This window comes from Ovis aries, chromosome X (assembly GCF_016772045.2).
Source record: "Ovis aries strain OAR_USU_Benz2616 breed Rambouillet chromosome X, ARS-UI_Ramb_v3.0, whole genome shotgun sequence".
Lineage (NCBI taxonomy): Eukaryota > Metazoa > Chordata > Mammalia > Artiodactyla > Bovidae > Ovis > Ovis aries.
In genome coordinates this window covers 127,185,881-127,201,078 of record NC_056080.1, presented here as the reverse complement: position 1 = coordinate 127,201,078, position 15,198 = coordinate 127,185,881, and the positions used below count along the sequence as shown (strand labels likewise).

The 15,198-nt window shown below is 41.3% G+C and overlaps 1 protein-coding gene across 1 annotated transcript in view; it reads left to right on the top strand.

The window, feature by feature from the left end:
* VSIG1 (V-set and immunoglobulin domain containing 1) overlaps positions 1-15,198 on the top strand; it is a 33,055-nt gene that overhangs the window by 8,936 nt on the left and 8,921 nt on the right. Inside the window, exons 2-3 of the mRNA XM_004022433.6 lie at positions 6,127-6,290; positions 14,097-14,295. Of these exons, the coding sequence (XP_004022482.2) occupies positions 6,127-6,290; positions 14,097-14,295 (363 nt within the window). The remainder of the gene's footprint in view (positions 1-6,126; positions 6,291-14,096; positions 14,296-15,198) is intronic.

Genomic DNA, 15,198 nt, shown 5'->3' with positions numbered 1-15,198 from the left:
TATTATATCTGAAGTCATCATCAAACCCAAGGTCATCTAGATTTTCTCCAATGCTGTCTGTGTTTGAGGAGTTTTTTAGTTTTGCTTTTTACATTTAGATCTGTGATCCATTTTGAGATAATTTTGTGAAATGTGTAAGATCTATGTATAGATTATTATTATTTTTCCCATGGACATCCAGTGTTCCAGCACCGTTTGTTGAGATTTTCTTTCCTCCATTGTGTTGCCTTTGCTCCTTTGTCAAAGATCAGTTGACTGTATTTATGTGAGTCTGTTTGTAGCCTCTCTATTCTGGTCCATTGCTCTATTTGTCTATTCCTTCATCAGTACTACATGGTCTTGATTACTGTAGCTTTATAGGAAGTCTTAAGGTTGTTAATATCAGTTCTCCAACTTTGTTCTTCTCCTTTAGTATTTTGTGTTGATTATTCTGGGTCTTTTGTCTCTTCATATAAACTTTGGAGTAATTTAGTTGATATCCACATGGTAACTTGCTGGGATTTTGACTGGGATTACACTGAGTCTATAGATCAAGTTTGGAAGAACTGACATCTTGACAATATTGTCTTCCTATCCTTAGACCTGAAATGTCTCTCCATTTATTAATTCTTCTTTCATTTCTTCCATCAGAGTTTTTTAGTTTTCTTCATATAGATCTTGTACATATTTTGTTAGACTTAAGTATTTTATTTAAATTTTGTGTATTTTATATAAATGGTTGTGTGTTCTTTTATTTTAATTTTATTGGAGAATAGTTGATTTACAATGTTGTGTTAGTTTCAGGTGTATGGCAAAGTGATTCAGTTACAAATACACATATATTCATTCTTTTTCAGATTATTTTCTCATATAGATTATCCAAGAATATTGAATAGAGTTCCCTGTGCTATAGAGAAGGTCCTTTTTGGTTACCTGTCTTATGTACAGTAGTGTGTGTGTGTTCATTCAAAGCTCCTAATTTATCCCATTGTGTTTTTAATTTCAAATTCTACTTGTTCATTGCTAGTATGCAGGAAAGCAATAAAGTTTTGTACATTAACCTTGTATCTTGAAACTTTCTTATAATCACTTACTAGTTCCAGGAGGTTTTTTGCTGATTCTTTTGGATTTTCTGCATAAGCAGCATGTCATCTGTCATTTCTCACAATCCATATACCTTTTATTTCCTTTTTGTGTCTTATTGCATCAGCTAGGACTTCCAGTATAAGACTCATAAAGAGTGATGAGAGGGGATATCCTTGCCTTGTTCCTGATCTTAGTAGGAAAGCTTCTAGTTTTTCACCATTATGTATGATATTAGCTGTAGGAATTTTGTAGCTGTTCTACATCAAATTGAATAAGTCCTCTATTCTTAGTTTACTAGAGTCTTTATCATGAATACTTGTTAGACTTTGTCAAATGCTTTCTCTGCATATATTGATGTGATCATGCGATTTTTTTTTCTTTAGCCTATTTCTGTGATAATGAATTGATTTTCAAGTGTTGAACCACGCTTGCATGCTTGGTATAAATCACACTTGGTCTTGGTGTAGAAATTCTTTTTACTCATTGTTGGATTTGATTTGCTAATATTTTGCTGAGGATTTTTGCATCTGTATTCATAAGACATGTTGGTCTCTAGTTTTCTTGTAATATCTTTTTCTGGTTCTAGTATTAGGGTGATGTTGGATCTTAGGATGAGTTAGGAAGCATTCCCTTTGTTCTGTTTTCTAAAGGAGATTGTAGACAGTTGATACAGTTTCTTCCTTAAATTTTTGGTAGAATTCACCGGTGAACCCATCTGAACCTGGTGCTTTCTATTTTGGAAAGTTTTAAATTATTGATTCAATTTCTTTCATAGATAAAGAATAGACATAGGCCTGTTCCAGTTGTCTACTATTTGTGTGAGTTTTGGCAGATTGTGTCTTTCAAGAAATTGGGCCATTTCATCTAGGTTGTCAGATTTGTGGGCATAGATTTGTTCCTGGTATTCTTTTATTAATCCTTGTAATGTCCATGGTATCTGCAGTGATGGCCCCTCTTTTATTAGTAATTATATCCTTTGTATTTTTTTCTTAGTTAGGCTAACTAGAGCCTAATTTTCTTTATCTTTTCAGATAACCACTTTTGGTTTCATTAGTTTTGTCAATTTATTTCCTGTTTTCAGTTTCATTGATTTCTACTCTAATTTTCATTATTTCTTTTTTTCTGCTTACTTTGAATTTAATATACTCCTATTTTTTTAATTTTGTGGAAATATAGTTGATTTACAATGTATTAATTTCTGCTGTACAGCAAAGTTATTCAGTTATACATATATATTCTTTTTCATATTCTTTTCCATTATGGTTTATCACTGGATACTGAGTATAGCTCCCTGTGCTATACAATAGGACCTTATTGTTTATTACTCTTCTTTTTCTAGTTTCCTAAGGATGATTGATTTTAGAGCTTTTACATTCAGTGTAGTAAATCTTCCTCTAAGCACTGTTTTGGCGGCATATCATAAATTTTGATAAGTTGTATTTTCATTTTCACCTAGTTAAAAAATATTTACAAATTTCTCCTGAGATTTCTTCTTTGACCCATATGTTATTTAGAAGCATGCTGTTTAATCTCCTAGTATTTTGGGACTTTCAAGTAATCTTTTCTGTTATTGATTTCTGCTTTATTTTCATTGTGGTCTGAAAGCAGATAGTGTTTGATTTCTGTTCTTTTAAAATTGTTAAAGTTTGCTTCATGGCCCAGAATGTGGTCTGTCTTGGTGAGTATTCATAGTGTTTTTTTAAATTAATTAATTAATTTTAATTGGAGGCTAATTACTTCCTACAATACTGTGGTGTTTTTTGCCATACATCTACATGAATCAGCCATGGGTGTACATGTGTTCCCACCATCCTGAACACCCCTCCCTCCTCCCTGCCTACCCCACCGCTCCGGATCGTCCCAGAGCACCAGCTTTGGGTACCCTGCTTCATGCATAGAATTTGCACTGGTCATCTATTTTACATATGGTAATATACATGTTTTGTTTTAATGCTATTCTCCAAGTACATCTCTTTGTATAGATGGGCTTCCCAGGTGGTGCTCGTGGTAAAGAACCCACCTGCCAGTACAGGAGACATAAGAGATGTAGGTTTGATCCCTGGGTAGAGAAGATCCCCTGGAGGATGGCTTGGCAACCCACTCTAGTATTCTTGCCTGGAGAATCCTATGGACAGAGGACCCTGGTGGGATACAGTCCACAGGGTCACAAAGAGTTGGACACAATTGAAGCGACTTGACACTCATGCTCTTTGTATAGAACACTCTACCCCAAAAGAGCAGAATGTACTTTTTTACCCAAGCGCCCACAGAACACTTAGCAAGATAGACCATAGGCATGGCCATATAACAGACCTCAGCAACTTTAAAAAATTTGAAATTAAACAGTTTATTTTCTGACTGCAGTGGAAATAAACTATAAACAAGGAACAGAAAGACAACAGGAAAGTCTCTAAATACGTGAAAATCATACAGCACACTTCTAAATAATCTGTGGATCACTGAGAAAGTCTCAAAGGAAATTTTCTAAAATATATAAAGAACTGAGTGAAAATTGAAATATAAAATACAGACGAATGTAACATGCAGCTAAAGCAGTGCTGAGAGAGAAATTTATAACACTAAATGCTTAGATTTGAAATGAAGAAAAGTCTCAAGTGAATGATTGAAATTTTTACATCAAGGAACTAGAAAAAAAAGAATAAAATAAACCCAGAATAAGCAGAAGAAGGAAACAATCAAGAGCTGAAATCAATGGAATTTAAATAGGAAAACTATCAGTTTAGTTCAGTCGCTCAGTCGTGTCTGACTCTTTGCGACCCCATGAATCGCAGCACGCCAGGCCTCCCTGTCCATCACCAACTCCCAGAGTTCATCCATGGGGATGGTCTTGATCCCTGTTTCCTGTACAATGTCAGGAACCTCCATCCATAGTTCATCAGGCACTCTATCAGATCTAGTCCCTTAATTCTATTTCTCACTTCCACTGTACAATCATAAGGGATTTGATTTAGGTCATACCTGAATGGTCTACTGGTTTTCCATGCTTTCTTCAATTTAAGTCTGAATTTGGCAATAAGGAATTCATGATCTGAGCCACAGTCAGCTCCTGGTCTTGTTTTTTGCTGACCGTATAGAGCTTCTCCACCTTTGGCTGCAAAGAATATAATCAATCTGATTTCGGTGTTGACCATCTGGTGATGTCCATGTGTAGAGTCTTCTCTTGTGTTGTTGGAAGAGGGTGTTTGCTATGACCAGTGCGTTCTCTTGGCAAAACTCTATTAGCCTTTGCCCTGCTTCATTCCGTACTCCAAGACCAAATTTGCCTGTTACTCCAGGTGTTTCTTGACTTCCTACTTTTGCATTCCAGTCCCCTGTAATGAAAAGGACATCTTTTTGGGTGTTATTTCTAAAAGGTCTCATAGGTCTTCATAGAACTGTTCAACTTCAGCTTCTTCAGCGTTACTGGTTGGGGCATAGTCTTGGATTACTGTGATATTGAATGGTTTGCCTTAGAAACGAAGAGAGATCATTCTGTCATTTTTTTTTTTTTTTACCCTGCTTCTTCTTTTTTTTTTTTATTTAACTTTTTATTTTTACTTTATTTTACTTTATAATACTGTATTGGTTTTGCCATATATTGACATGAATCCACCACAGGTGTACATGCGATCCCAAACATGAACCCCCCCTCCCACCTCCCTCCCCACAACATCCCTCTGGGTCATCCCCGTGCACCAGCCCCAAGCATGCTGTATCCTGCATCGGACATAGACTGGTGATTCGATTCTTACATGATAGTATACATGTTTCAATGCCATTCTCCCAAATCATCCTACCCTCTTCCCTCTCCCTCTGAGTCCAAAAGTCTGCTATACACATCTGTGTCTTTTTTGCTGTTTTGCATACAGGGTCATCATTGCCATCTTTCTAAATTCCATATATATGTGTTAGTATACTGTATTGGTGTTTTTCTTTCTGACTGACTTCACTCGTATAATCGGCTCCAGTTTCATCCATCTCATCAGAACTGATTCAAATGTATTCTTTTTAATGGCTGAGTAATACTCCATTGTGTATATGTACTACTGCTTTCTTATCCATTCATCTGCTGATGGACATCTAGGTTGTTTCCATGTCCTGGCTATTATAAACAGTGCTGTGATGAACATTGGGGTACACGTGTCTCTTTCAATTCTGGTTTCCTCAGTGTGTATGCCCAGCAGTGGGACTGCTGGGTCATAAGGCAGTTCTATTTCCAGTTTTTTAAGGAATCTCCACACTGTTCTCCATAGTGGCTGTACTAGTTTGCATTCCCACCAACAGTGTAAGAGGGTTCCTTTTTCTCTGCACCCTCTCCAGCATTTATTGCTTGTAGACTTTTGGATAGCAGCCATTCTGACTGGCGTGAAATGGTACCTCAGTTGTGTCTGACTTTGCGACCCCATGGACTATAGCCTGTCAGACTCTTCTGTCCATGGAATTTTCCAGGAAAGAACACTGGAGTGGGTTGTCATTTCCTCCTCCAGGGGATCTTCCCAACCCAGGGGTCAAACCTGCATCTCCTGCATTGGCAAGCAGATTCTTTACCATTGTGGATCTTGTAGCCTCCCTAAAATGGTCTTAGGGCTAGGATAACCAACTCATTTAGTTTTCTTGGGACTTTCCTGGTTTAAGCACTAAAAAGTCCTAGCAAAACCAGCATCTCTTGCTCAAGACTTACCTGGTTTTAAAACTGAACGTGCCACATCCAAGGAACTTCATCAGCCCTGGGCCAACTGTGTTGGTTGTTCTCAATGCAGAAAGTCTCAATGCAGACTTTTTGGGTCTCTGGATAACACTTTAAGAACTTCCATGTCAGGCCATACTCACACGGAAGAAATTCTCAATTCAGTATTGTTAACTCACCACCACATAGGAGTTGAAGATCTTCACACTGTAATTAGTTAGAAATTCTCCTACCCCATGCCAGTTGCTTGCTTGACTTTCAGACATGGTTCATTCTACATTCTCCTCAAGATGTCATTGAAAGTGCTTTGTAGTGAAAAAAATGTCACTAAAATGTGAAGGTGTACCATTGTTTTTTGATGATTATCTTTTCAGGTCGAGTTAATGGAGTGCAAGTGACCATCCCAGACAGTTTTGTGAATGTGACTGTTGGATCTGATGTCACTCTCATCTGTACCTACACCACCACTGTGGCCTCCCTGAACAAGCTCTCCATTCAGTGGACATTCTTCCATAAGGAGGAGTCACAGCCAGTCTCCGTAAGAACTTTTCCCCCATGAACTATTCCCCTTCAGTAATTCTGACATAAACTGTTGGGGTCAGTGTGTGAAGAAGGAATGGCAAGCCAGTGGCAACAGGAACAGAGCCTCAGATACTAGAAGTTTGGAGATAGCTGTTTAGGGAAGATCATCATCTAAGTGACAGCCTTTGTCCTCTCCTCATATTTAGTTATGGCCTGTGACCTCCATTCTGTGTAGGTCAGCATCAAGTATATCCTGTATTCTCGAGTAGGCAGGAAGGGTCTTTCTTAGGTGAAATGAGCAGTACTTCTGAAAGGGCTTCTCCCTGCTCCAGATTTCTCCCTGTTATTTTCAGAAAACCCTAGTTCAAATATGTGTCCTAGTTGATCCGCAGATCTCTGTGAAACTTAGTATCTGGACACTGCTTGTCAAGTGAGCTAGCTCATTGTGCCAGACTGAGTCTTAATAGAATGGGACTCCCTACATGGGTGGGTAAGGGCAAAGTGGTAATGAACCCTGGGGAATCAGAGGCAGCTGGAGGCTAGAGGATAAGGGACTGGAAGGGAGGCTAGGGTCTGGGTAAGAGCTAACTGGGGGAGGGTGGATGAAAGAGGAGGATGATTCTACTTGCAAGTTGCCTATTCCTAGATTTTTTTTTTTTTCAATCTGGCCTTAAGGGTAATTCCTTCTTTAAATCAGTATAAAGACTAAAATGAATATACTCAAAAGTGTGTGGTTTATGTGTGTATGTTGAGGGAGGGGGGCGTATGTGTGCACATTTATGCATGAGTGTGCAAGCATGTATGCTAATACATATCCCTTGAGGGGGAAAAATTTGTAGCTTTCATCAGATTTTCAAAAGGATGTATGATCCAAAACAAGGAGTTCAGAGAAGAGACAAATCAGTGTGGTTTGGATATAGTTGAGTTGGGCCTTGAAGGAAAGCAAGGGTGGTGCTGATAGAAGATAGGGAGAGAAGGAAGTTGAGAGGGCTGGAGGAGGCCCAAGGGTGGAGGTGGAGAAGAAGGAGCACCAGTGTCACTTCTGAGCTTTCGGAGGTGCTGACTCCTCTTTGTACCAAAGGTCCTGAACATTTGTTCAGCAGGAAACATCGTTCAAGAGGAGACTCTATCAGTGCCACCCTCTAGTCAAAGTTCAACAGTTTTGTCCAGTACTGGTTACCTTAGACGGCCTTCCCTGGTGGCTCAGATGGTAAACAGCCTGCCTGCAATACAGGAGACCTGGATTTGATCCCTAGGTCAGGAAGATCCCCTGGAGAAGGGAATGGCAACACACTACAGTATTGCCTGGAGAATTCTGTGGACAGAGGAGCCTTATGGGCTATAGTCCATGGGGTCACACAAGTATTTGAATCACTCTGTGCCTCTCTTCAAACTATGGTAGAACAGTAATATTCTTCTACGTGGGTAGTATACCTTGTAGCATTCAGTCCTCAGATCCACCCGCTTCTGCTCAAACACAGCACAGCCCATGCCTCAATACTGAGAAAAAGGCAGTCAGTCAGTGTCTAAAACTGGTGCATGCAAGAGATGCTTGGGGAGGATGTAGTTGGACCTCTCAGGCAGTGACACCTGTACTATTGGACCCGCTCATTGTTTGGAGTCTCTAGGCTAGTGGCACCCGATTTTCGAAGTGGGATAGGAGGGTCAGAGTCTGGTAACAATTGAGATCAGCACAAGCCCCTGGCAGAGGTGAGTCAGTCTCTTTTTTTTGGCTGTGATGAGTCTTCGTTGCTGTATGGGCCTTTTCCCTAGTTGCAATGAGCAGGGGCTATTCTTCGTTGCAGTATGCAGGCTTCTCGCAGAGGCTTCTCTTGTTGCGAAGCGTGGGCTCTAGGGTGTGAGGGCTTCAGTAGCTGCAGTGTGTGGGCTCCATAGTTGCAGCTCCTGGGCTGTAGAGAACAGGCTCAATAACTGGTGCACAGGCATAGTTGCTCCACAGCATGTGGGATCTTCCCAGATCAGGGATCCATCTCATGTCTCTTGCATTGGCAAGCAGATTCTTTACCACTGAGCCACCAGGGAAGCCTTGAGACAGTCTTGAGTTTGCTTTCTATGCCTATGTCTGGAATTCCTTTCATCTTCCTCTAAAAGTTTCAGGCTCTATTGCTGCCTTGAGCAGGGCAGTGGTCAACTCTTGCAATAAGCTTATCTTCTGCTCCCCCAGGATCATTGTATTAAAGGAGCTGCTGACTCCAAGACCTAGTACTTCTCAGTATCAGGGGAGAATATGATCTCCTAGGGACTACTGCCTCCATGGGGTTCCTTTGTGAATAGAGGCTATGGAAGTATTCCATGAGTCTTCTGACCAGGTGCCAGGATATTCATCTGTTGCTTGTTGTTGTTCAGTCACTAAGTTGTGTTCAGCTCTTTGCGAGCCCATGGACTGCAGCACGCCAGGCTTCCCTGTCCTTCACTATCTCCCAGAGTTTGCTCAAACTCATGTCCATTGAGCTGGTGATGCCATCCAACCGTCTTGTCCTCTGCCGTCCCCTTCTCCTCCTGCCCTCAGTCTTTCCCAGCATCAGTGTCTTCTCCAATGAGTTGACTTTTCGCATCAGGTGGCCAAAGGATATTCATTAGCATGGTCTTTCTTTTAGAGAAGCCCTCCTTTCAGAAGACATGGACAGATTCAGACAGTCAGTTCCTCAGCAAGAGTCACAGCTGAAGACTCTAGACCCCAGAACAGGCAGGCTAGCTTTGAAGTTTTGGATCCCTTATTATGAATGGCTGCCTCTTCATTCAGCTAGTCACTGGAAAAAATTATTAATACAGGAACCTCACCTGCCCATGAACAGGACAGGCATGGAACCTACTTAGCATGAGTCTCTCAAACAACACATACTCATCTATGTTAGCCACAGTGGAAGAAACCCTGTGCCATCTTCATCTCTCTAATACCCATATAATGTGAACAACTTCTTTCTAGAACCTAGTATCATTGTACTCCATGGCTGCTTAGATTCTTCTAGCTTGGCCTCTATAGATGGTATTATATCCAATGCTTTTCAAATATTGGTGAAGTGAGGGGGTTTAATCTCCTTAGGAGCACATTTGAAAATGAGCAAACTGTTGGTCTAATGCTACTGATGCTTAGTAGATGGTGTCTAGAGGGGCTTAATGTCTTGTGATATGTGGGTGAGACCCACACAGGAAAGAACCGTCTGCCCCAAATGCCAGTGTGGCTCCCATTGAGAAATCCTCCAGCTTCTTCCCTTCTCAGCACCCCTCCCAATCAAATTTTTTCTTTTCAGTGTCCCATTTCCTCAGATGTCTATTGATACTAAATCTGATAAATTAATGTAATGCTAAGGTGTTAAGGACTGGTGACCATTTACTTTGTTCTCTCTCACAAAAAACCATTTAAGCAGAAACCTTCCATGACTTACAGAAACAGTTCAGTTGGCGGGTGTCTCAGGCACATGGCAGGCTGGGGAGGGAGTGGTTTGGAACAGGCAAGCCGTCCTTTTGGTGTTATATTCCTTCCATGCGCAATCCCAGCCTCCTTAAGTAGTCTAGAGAAAATTCTAGGGTTGAGACCATCATTACTCTACATTCCTCTTCTTCTATGGTTAGTGCCTTGATGAGCAGAGCAGAACAGGAAGAAGCTGGAAGGGAAAGAATGGATCGTTTGCTGTGGTCTTGCACATTTCCAAAAGGAACCCACAAAAGCAGCTCTGGAGGCTAAAGGCATTTATTAGCTCAGACGCAGACTCAAACAGAAAGCAGACTGAATTCTTTCAACCCTTCTTGTTCATATTCCAGCTTCTAGTTAGAGAGCAGTGTCACAAAGCTGCGGGGAAAAATCTTTTTGGCCAAATCTGGCTCCCAGCTGCACAGCCTATGTGAATAGGAGCTTGGCACAGGAGGAAGAGAAAGGCTGTTATTGCAGCTGGCATCCATTGAAGGCATCATGTGGTGAACCCACTCGGCATGGGAAACATCATGCCAATGAATAGCAGTGATTGGAAGGAGAAGGCTTGGGCTGGAGAAGGTGATGGAATGGCCCCAAGAGGGTAGGGTGGCCTGGAAGTCATCTTCCTGGTCCAAGGCAGGCGTGTGAGTGCCATGTTCATGGATTCAAGGGACTTGGGAGGTCTGGATTCTAGGTCTGACTGCCAAGTGTGTGACCTTGGGATGATCACTTCCTCTTATGGGGCCTCTGTGTCCTTTCCTGTAGTAGAAGAGGATGAATCAGAGGTTGCAGACTGGCAGCCTCTGGGCCCTATTTGGCCAGTGGATGCATTGGTTGGCCAGCCCAGTATTTTGTTTATTTGCACAGTTTGAAAGCCTTGTTTGTTTTGGCTCTGCAGTTCACCACAGTCCCTACTATCCTCCATGATCTTACTACTACCCACCAGCCCCTCCCTGCTAGTTCCCATATTTCCAGTATCCAGCTGGTTCCTGAAGGCTCCTCTGCCTTAGCAACCATGAGCTGAGTTATCTCTTTGGGAGTCTTATGACTAATGTGCTGTTATGTCTCCATAATCAGCCTCTAACATCACCATGGGGCAGGTAGAGAGGACCCTGGGGGGAAAGTAGGGCATTCTCCTGGGAACACAGCCACAAAAGGCAAGTGGCCAAAAAATGAACAAGCACCACTTAAGGGAACACATGGATGTGTTTTCTCAGGGCAGACTTGCCACCCCTTATCATCACCCCCGAAGGATGTGGCCCGTTGAACAGCCATGGCTTTTCCTCGACCTCAATTTGTTTGATCTCTAAATTGATAATATACTTTCTTTGAAAAATGTACAAGCCTCACAGGATCATGAGCCAGGCTTTGGCCATTGTTCAGCTTTGATTTTTAAAAGAATTATTCTTTTGTGGAAAATGGAACCAAGTTGCAGTTCCTTCCTGTGTGATTAGATAAGTAGTTTCAGGAAAGCATTTCATTTTATTTCTTCACAAGGACGATATGACAGTGTGGACTTCCCCCAACAGAAAGCCCCTCCACCTATGTGTCTGGCCACTGGCTAGCCCTGGGGACTTCCCTTCTCACACAGCACCGTGAGGCCAGGGCCTTTCCCTTTTAGGTGTCCATTGTTACACCTCTTTACCTCTGCTTCCATTCCAGACATCTTCAGTAATATTTGTGGGAGGGCAGAATTTATTAGGGTACAGTGTGAGGAGCTAGGATCCAAGTGTTGGTGAAGGCCCTTTTTTCAGGGAATTTACAAGTCTAGGGCCTCATGACTTATTTGCTTATTGATACACGGCCAACCATGAAACTTTTACAGTGTGGCTTCTTTTCATGTCCTAGTCTTGACCTAAAACACACTCTCTTGGGCCCCTACTCTCTGTAGAAATAAAGCCCTTTCCCCTACATCTTCTGGGACTTACTGCAGGCTGTAGGCAGGACTGATGTTTCTCACTGTGATGTCATCAAACCTCAATATAAAACAGGCTGACCAACCCCCCAGTCTTCCTGGTAGCAGGGGAAGCGGCCAGATACCTAAGCTGCAAAGGGCTTCCTTGATAGACCACAGGCTGCATTCCAGGCAAGAGTCTACAGGGCCACAAATTGTTAATTAGAAAGTAAATAAGGCCAGGCTGGCTAGTGAAATGGAAAGCTAGATATCTTGGATGTCAACTCACTTAAAGGAAATAGACCTTTGACAAGTTGAACTTCCTCCTGCCCCACTTGAATACCTTAGGTTACACTGACTTACCAGTTTGTAAGTCAAACAAGACCCCTCTGGGGCAAGAGTTTATGATTTCAGTAGGTATGAATGGACGAATTGACTTATAAATGGCTCTTTCAGGGCATAAAAGAAAGATAGTTGATGTGAGAGAACCACAGGAGAGAGACAAGTTGCTTTCTCCTTAAAGATATTCTTTTCTTTGAATTTTCCATCAGACGCTCCCTTTCTGCTTTAGTTTAAAAACTTACTTGCTTTTTCCCTGAAAGAGAATACATTTGAATTTATGTAGACAATATCTTTTGGCTTTCTGATTGCCTTCCCTGTCTCATTAGCCTGTTAATGTAAAGAATGCTGGACAAGGAAATTGAAGAACTGGGTTCTAGACCCAACTCAGCTGTTAACTTTGTGTATCTTTTGTTAAACCTCTCTAGGCTTCAACCTCTTCTATAAAGTGAGAAGAGTGAATTAAATGAACCATAAGTCTCTTCTAGTAGATTTTATTAAATGTTAATTGCCAGTGGACTAGGGAAATCCCAGTTTATTGAATAATGCAGAACAATCACTGGAATCGTAGACATTTTTATATTAAACTAACAAAGTGTGTACATAGACGATGTATTATGAAGGGACCTCTGGGACCACCTAATCCAGTGATTCCTAAGCTTTAGTCTATTCATGTCTCATCTTCATGATTTTTTGTCATTATTTGTGTATTACCAGCACTAGTAATTGTTTAATGTTTTCTATATTGACATTTTAGCGGAGGGGTGAAGGCACACTGTAAGGTTTGTGAGATCTTAGTTCCCTGACCAGGGATTGAACCTGGGCCACTCAGCAGTTAAAAGTACTGAGTTCTAACCACTGGACTGCCAAAGAATTCCCTGACTTGATTTTTAAAAGTCTTAAAAACATTTGCCTTAGTTTCACTGTAACCAATAACATCCATGAATTCACAGATTTGATGTGTTAGATATGTCTCTAATACACATTATATTTTTAAGTTTTCAATTATTTACCACCTAAAGTCAATTTATGTACCTATACTAGGAGAATACATATCATACTTTAGAGAAGACTGCTCTGGTTCCTTGTTCAGATATGGAAACTAAAGGTTTATGAGATTAAATGACTTTTTCTCTTACTGCAAAGCAGGTTGCCATGGAGATATGACCAGCAGGTACCTCTCCCATGTCATAATCAGAGGCCCAGTCTGGCTAAAACCCAGGTCTTCTTATTCCTAGACCAGGCCTTTTTACATCATACTCTGCTGCTCCCGTGGTTACCATTATGATTTAATATCCATGTTCTATAATACAGATGGGACTAGGATCAAGATATTTCTTAAATCTAGTTAATTATAATAATAATATATAAATCTTTATGACTTTGGATGGGTCATTAGTCTCTGTACTTGAGTACCTGCGTTTATCTGAAAGCATTAATTCCATTTCTTCCTCCTACCATGTGAGAAGAAAGATAGTAGCTACTGTTGGCCACGCACTTCCTAGGCCCTTGACTAAGTGACTTTGCTTCATCCTCATACCACCGCTGTGAGGGGATGGGGCCACATGGTTTCTCAGGAGCCTCTCCGTTCTGAAATGTTATTCTTCTGACAAACAGAATGAATTCAGTTTTGCTTATCCAAAAGAATATGCATGTTCAAAAGGAGCATGAATATTCTTTTAGAGGAATCAGATATGCTAGATAAGCCCACTGGGTAAACTCAAGGCAAAGAAAGTTTATAAAGTAGAATAAAATGATGGTTTGGTTTCCCCATCAGATATTTGTGTCCTAAACAATGAGTTTCTTTCAGATAGACTCATTGGGGAGTATCTTGATCTCCTAGCCTAAGCTTAGGAGTTGAATCCTGTCAGCTCTGGCTGCCTACTGTCTCCAAGACAGGCGTACCTTTGTGCTCTGATGATATCATAGAGCTGCTTTGAGCACAAATGAGGCCACAACTGTGTACAGCCTTGAGAGACCTACAGTGTCCCACTGAGCTGAGAAATCTTTGCCACAGGGGTCTTGCCAGGGGTGGTAGGGGTAGGGGGATTCTAGTTATCATCAAAGAAGGAAACATTGGATAGAGAGAACTTCCAAATAGTTTATCCTAGCCTCAGACATTGTCCAGTTCTTATTTATGTCATTTTCTGTCCTAGATTTACTATTCTGAAGGTGGACAAGCTACAGCCATAGGAAAGTTTAAAGATCGCATTGTAGGGTCCAACACTTCAGGTAACGCATCCATCACCATCTCGCATATGCAGCCAGAAGACAGTGGCATCTACATCTGTGATGTTAACAACCCCCCTGACTTTTTCGGCAAAAATCAAGGCACCATCAGCGTCAGCGTGTTAGGTATGGACATTTTATTTTCTGCTTTTTCTCTTCTTGTTCTCAATTTAGGACATTGAATGAGCCAAGGCAGTGAGTTACGGTGCCAATTAAGTCCCAAGGGTGAATATCCTCCCTACTTCTTTTATTACCAGGAAAATAGAGACACCACCAATCCAACCCATAGAGTAACACTGAAAAATCACTCACAAAACATGTTGAAACAGTTGTCAAACCAAACAGGACTGCCACCATGACAGATAGATAGCAATAGATGGCCAAACCTCCTGGGTCCCTATCTCTGAAGGATGCAGTGAGCACAGACAGGACAACCCACAGTCTCACTAAGTGATCACTAGCAACTCTTTCAGTGAGAACCTCCAATTGAAGCCAGTCCTACTTGGGGGTGACAACTGTCAGCTTGTGACCTCTCCTAAGCCAGCCACAAATCCCACTGTTAAATTATTCTTTGAAATAAAGGCAGAAAGGTCCTTTTCGAAAATATTAATGCTATTTGGAAAAAGGACCAGAGTTGATTCATTTAGTTATACACAAATATTCATTATGTGACATGGAGCAAGTCATATCCATTCTTCAAATGAATTTGGAGTGGTTCATTTATGCAGTGTTTATTAAGTGCCTGCTTCGGGTCAAGAACCATGATAGAGGCATGGTTTCTGCTTTTGGAGAAGTTCACAATATTGGTGATTTTTAGGGCTCCTTCCAATCTCTGTCTGAGAGGACAGTGGGAGTTTTGGCCCTGTCTATATTGCTTGCTGCTGCTAAGTCGCTTCAGCAACTCTGTGTGACCCCATAGACGGCAGCCCACCAGGCTCCCCCATCCCTGGGATTCTCCAGGCTAAGAACACTGGAGTGGGTTGCCATTTCCTTCTCCAATGCATGAAAGTGAAAAGTGAAAGTGAAGTC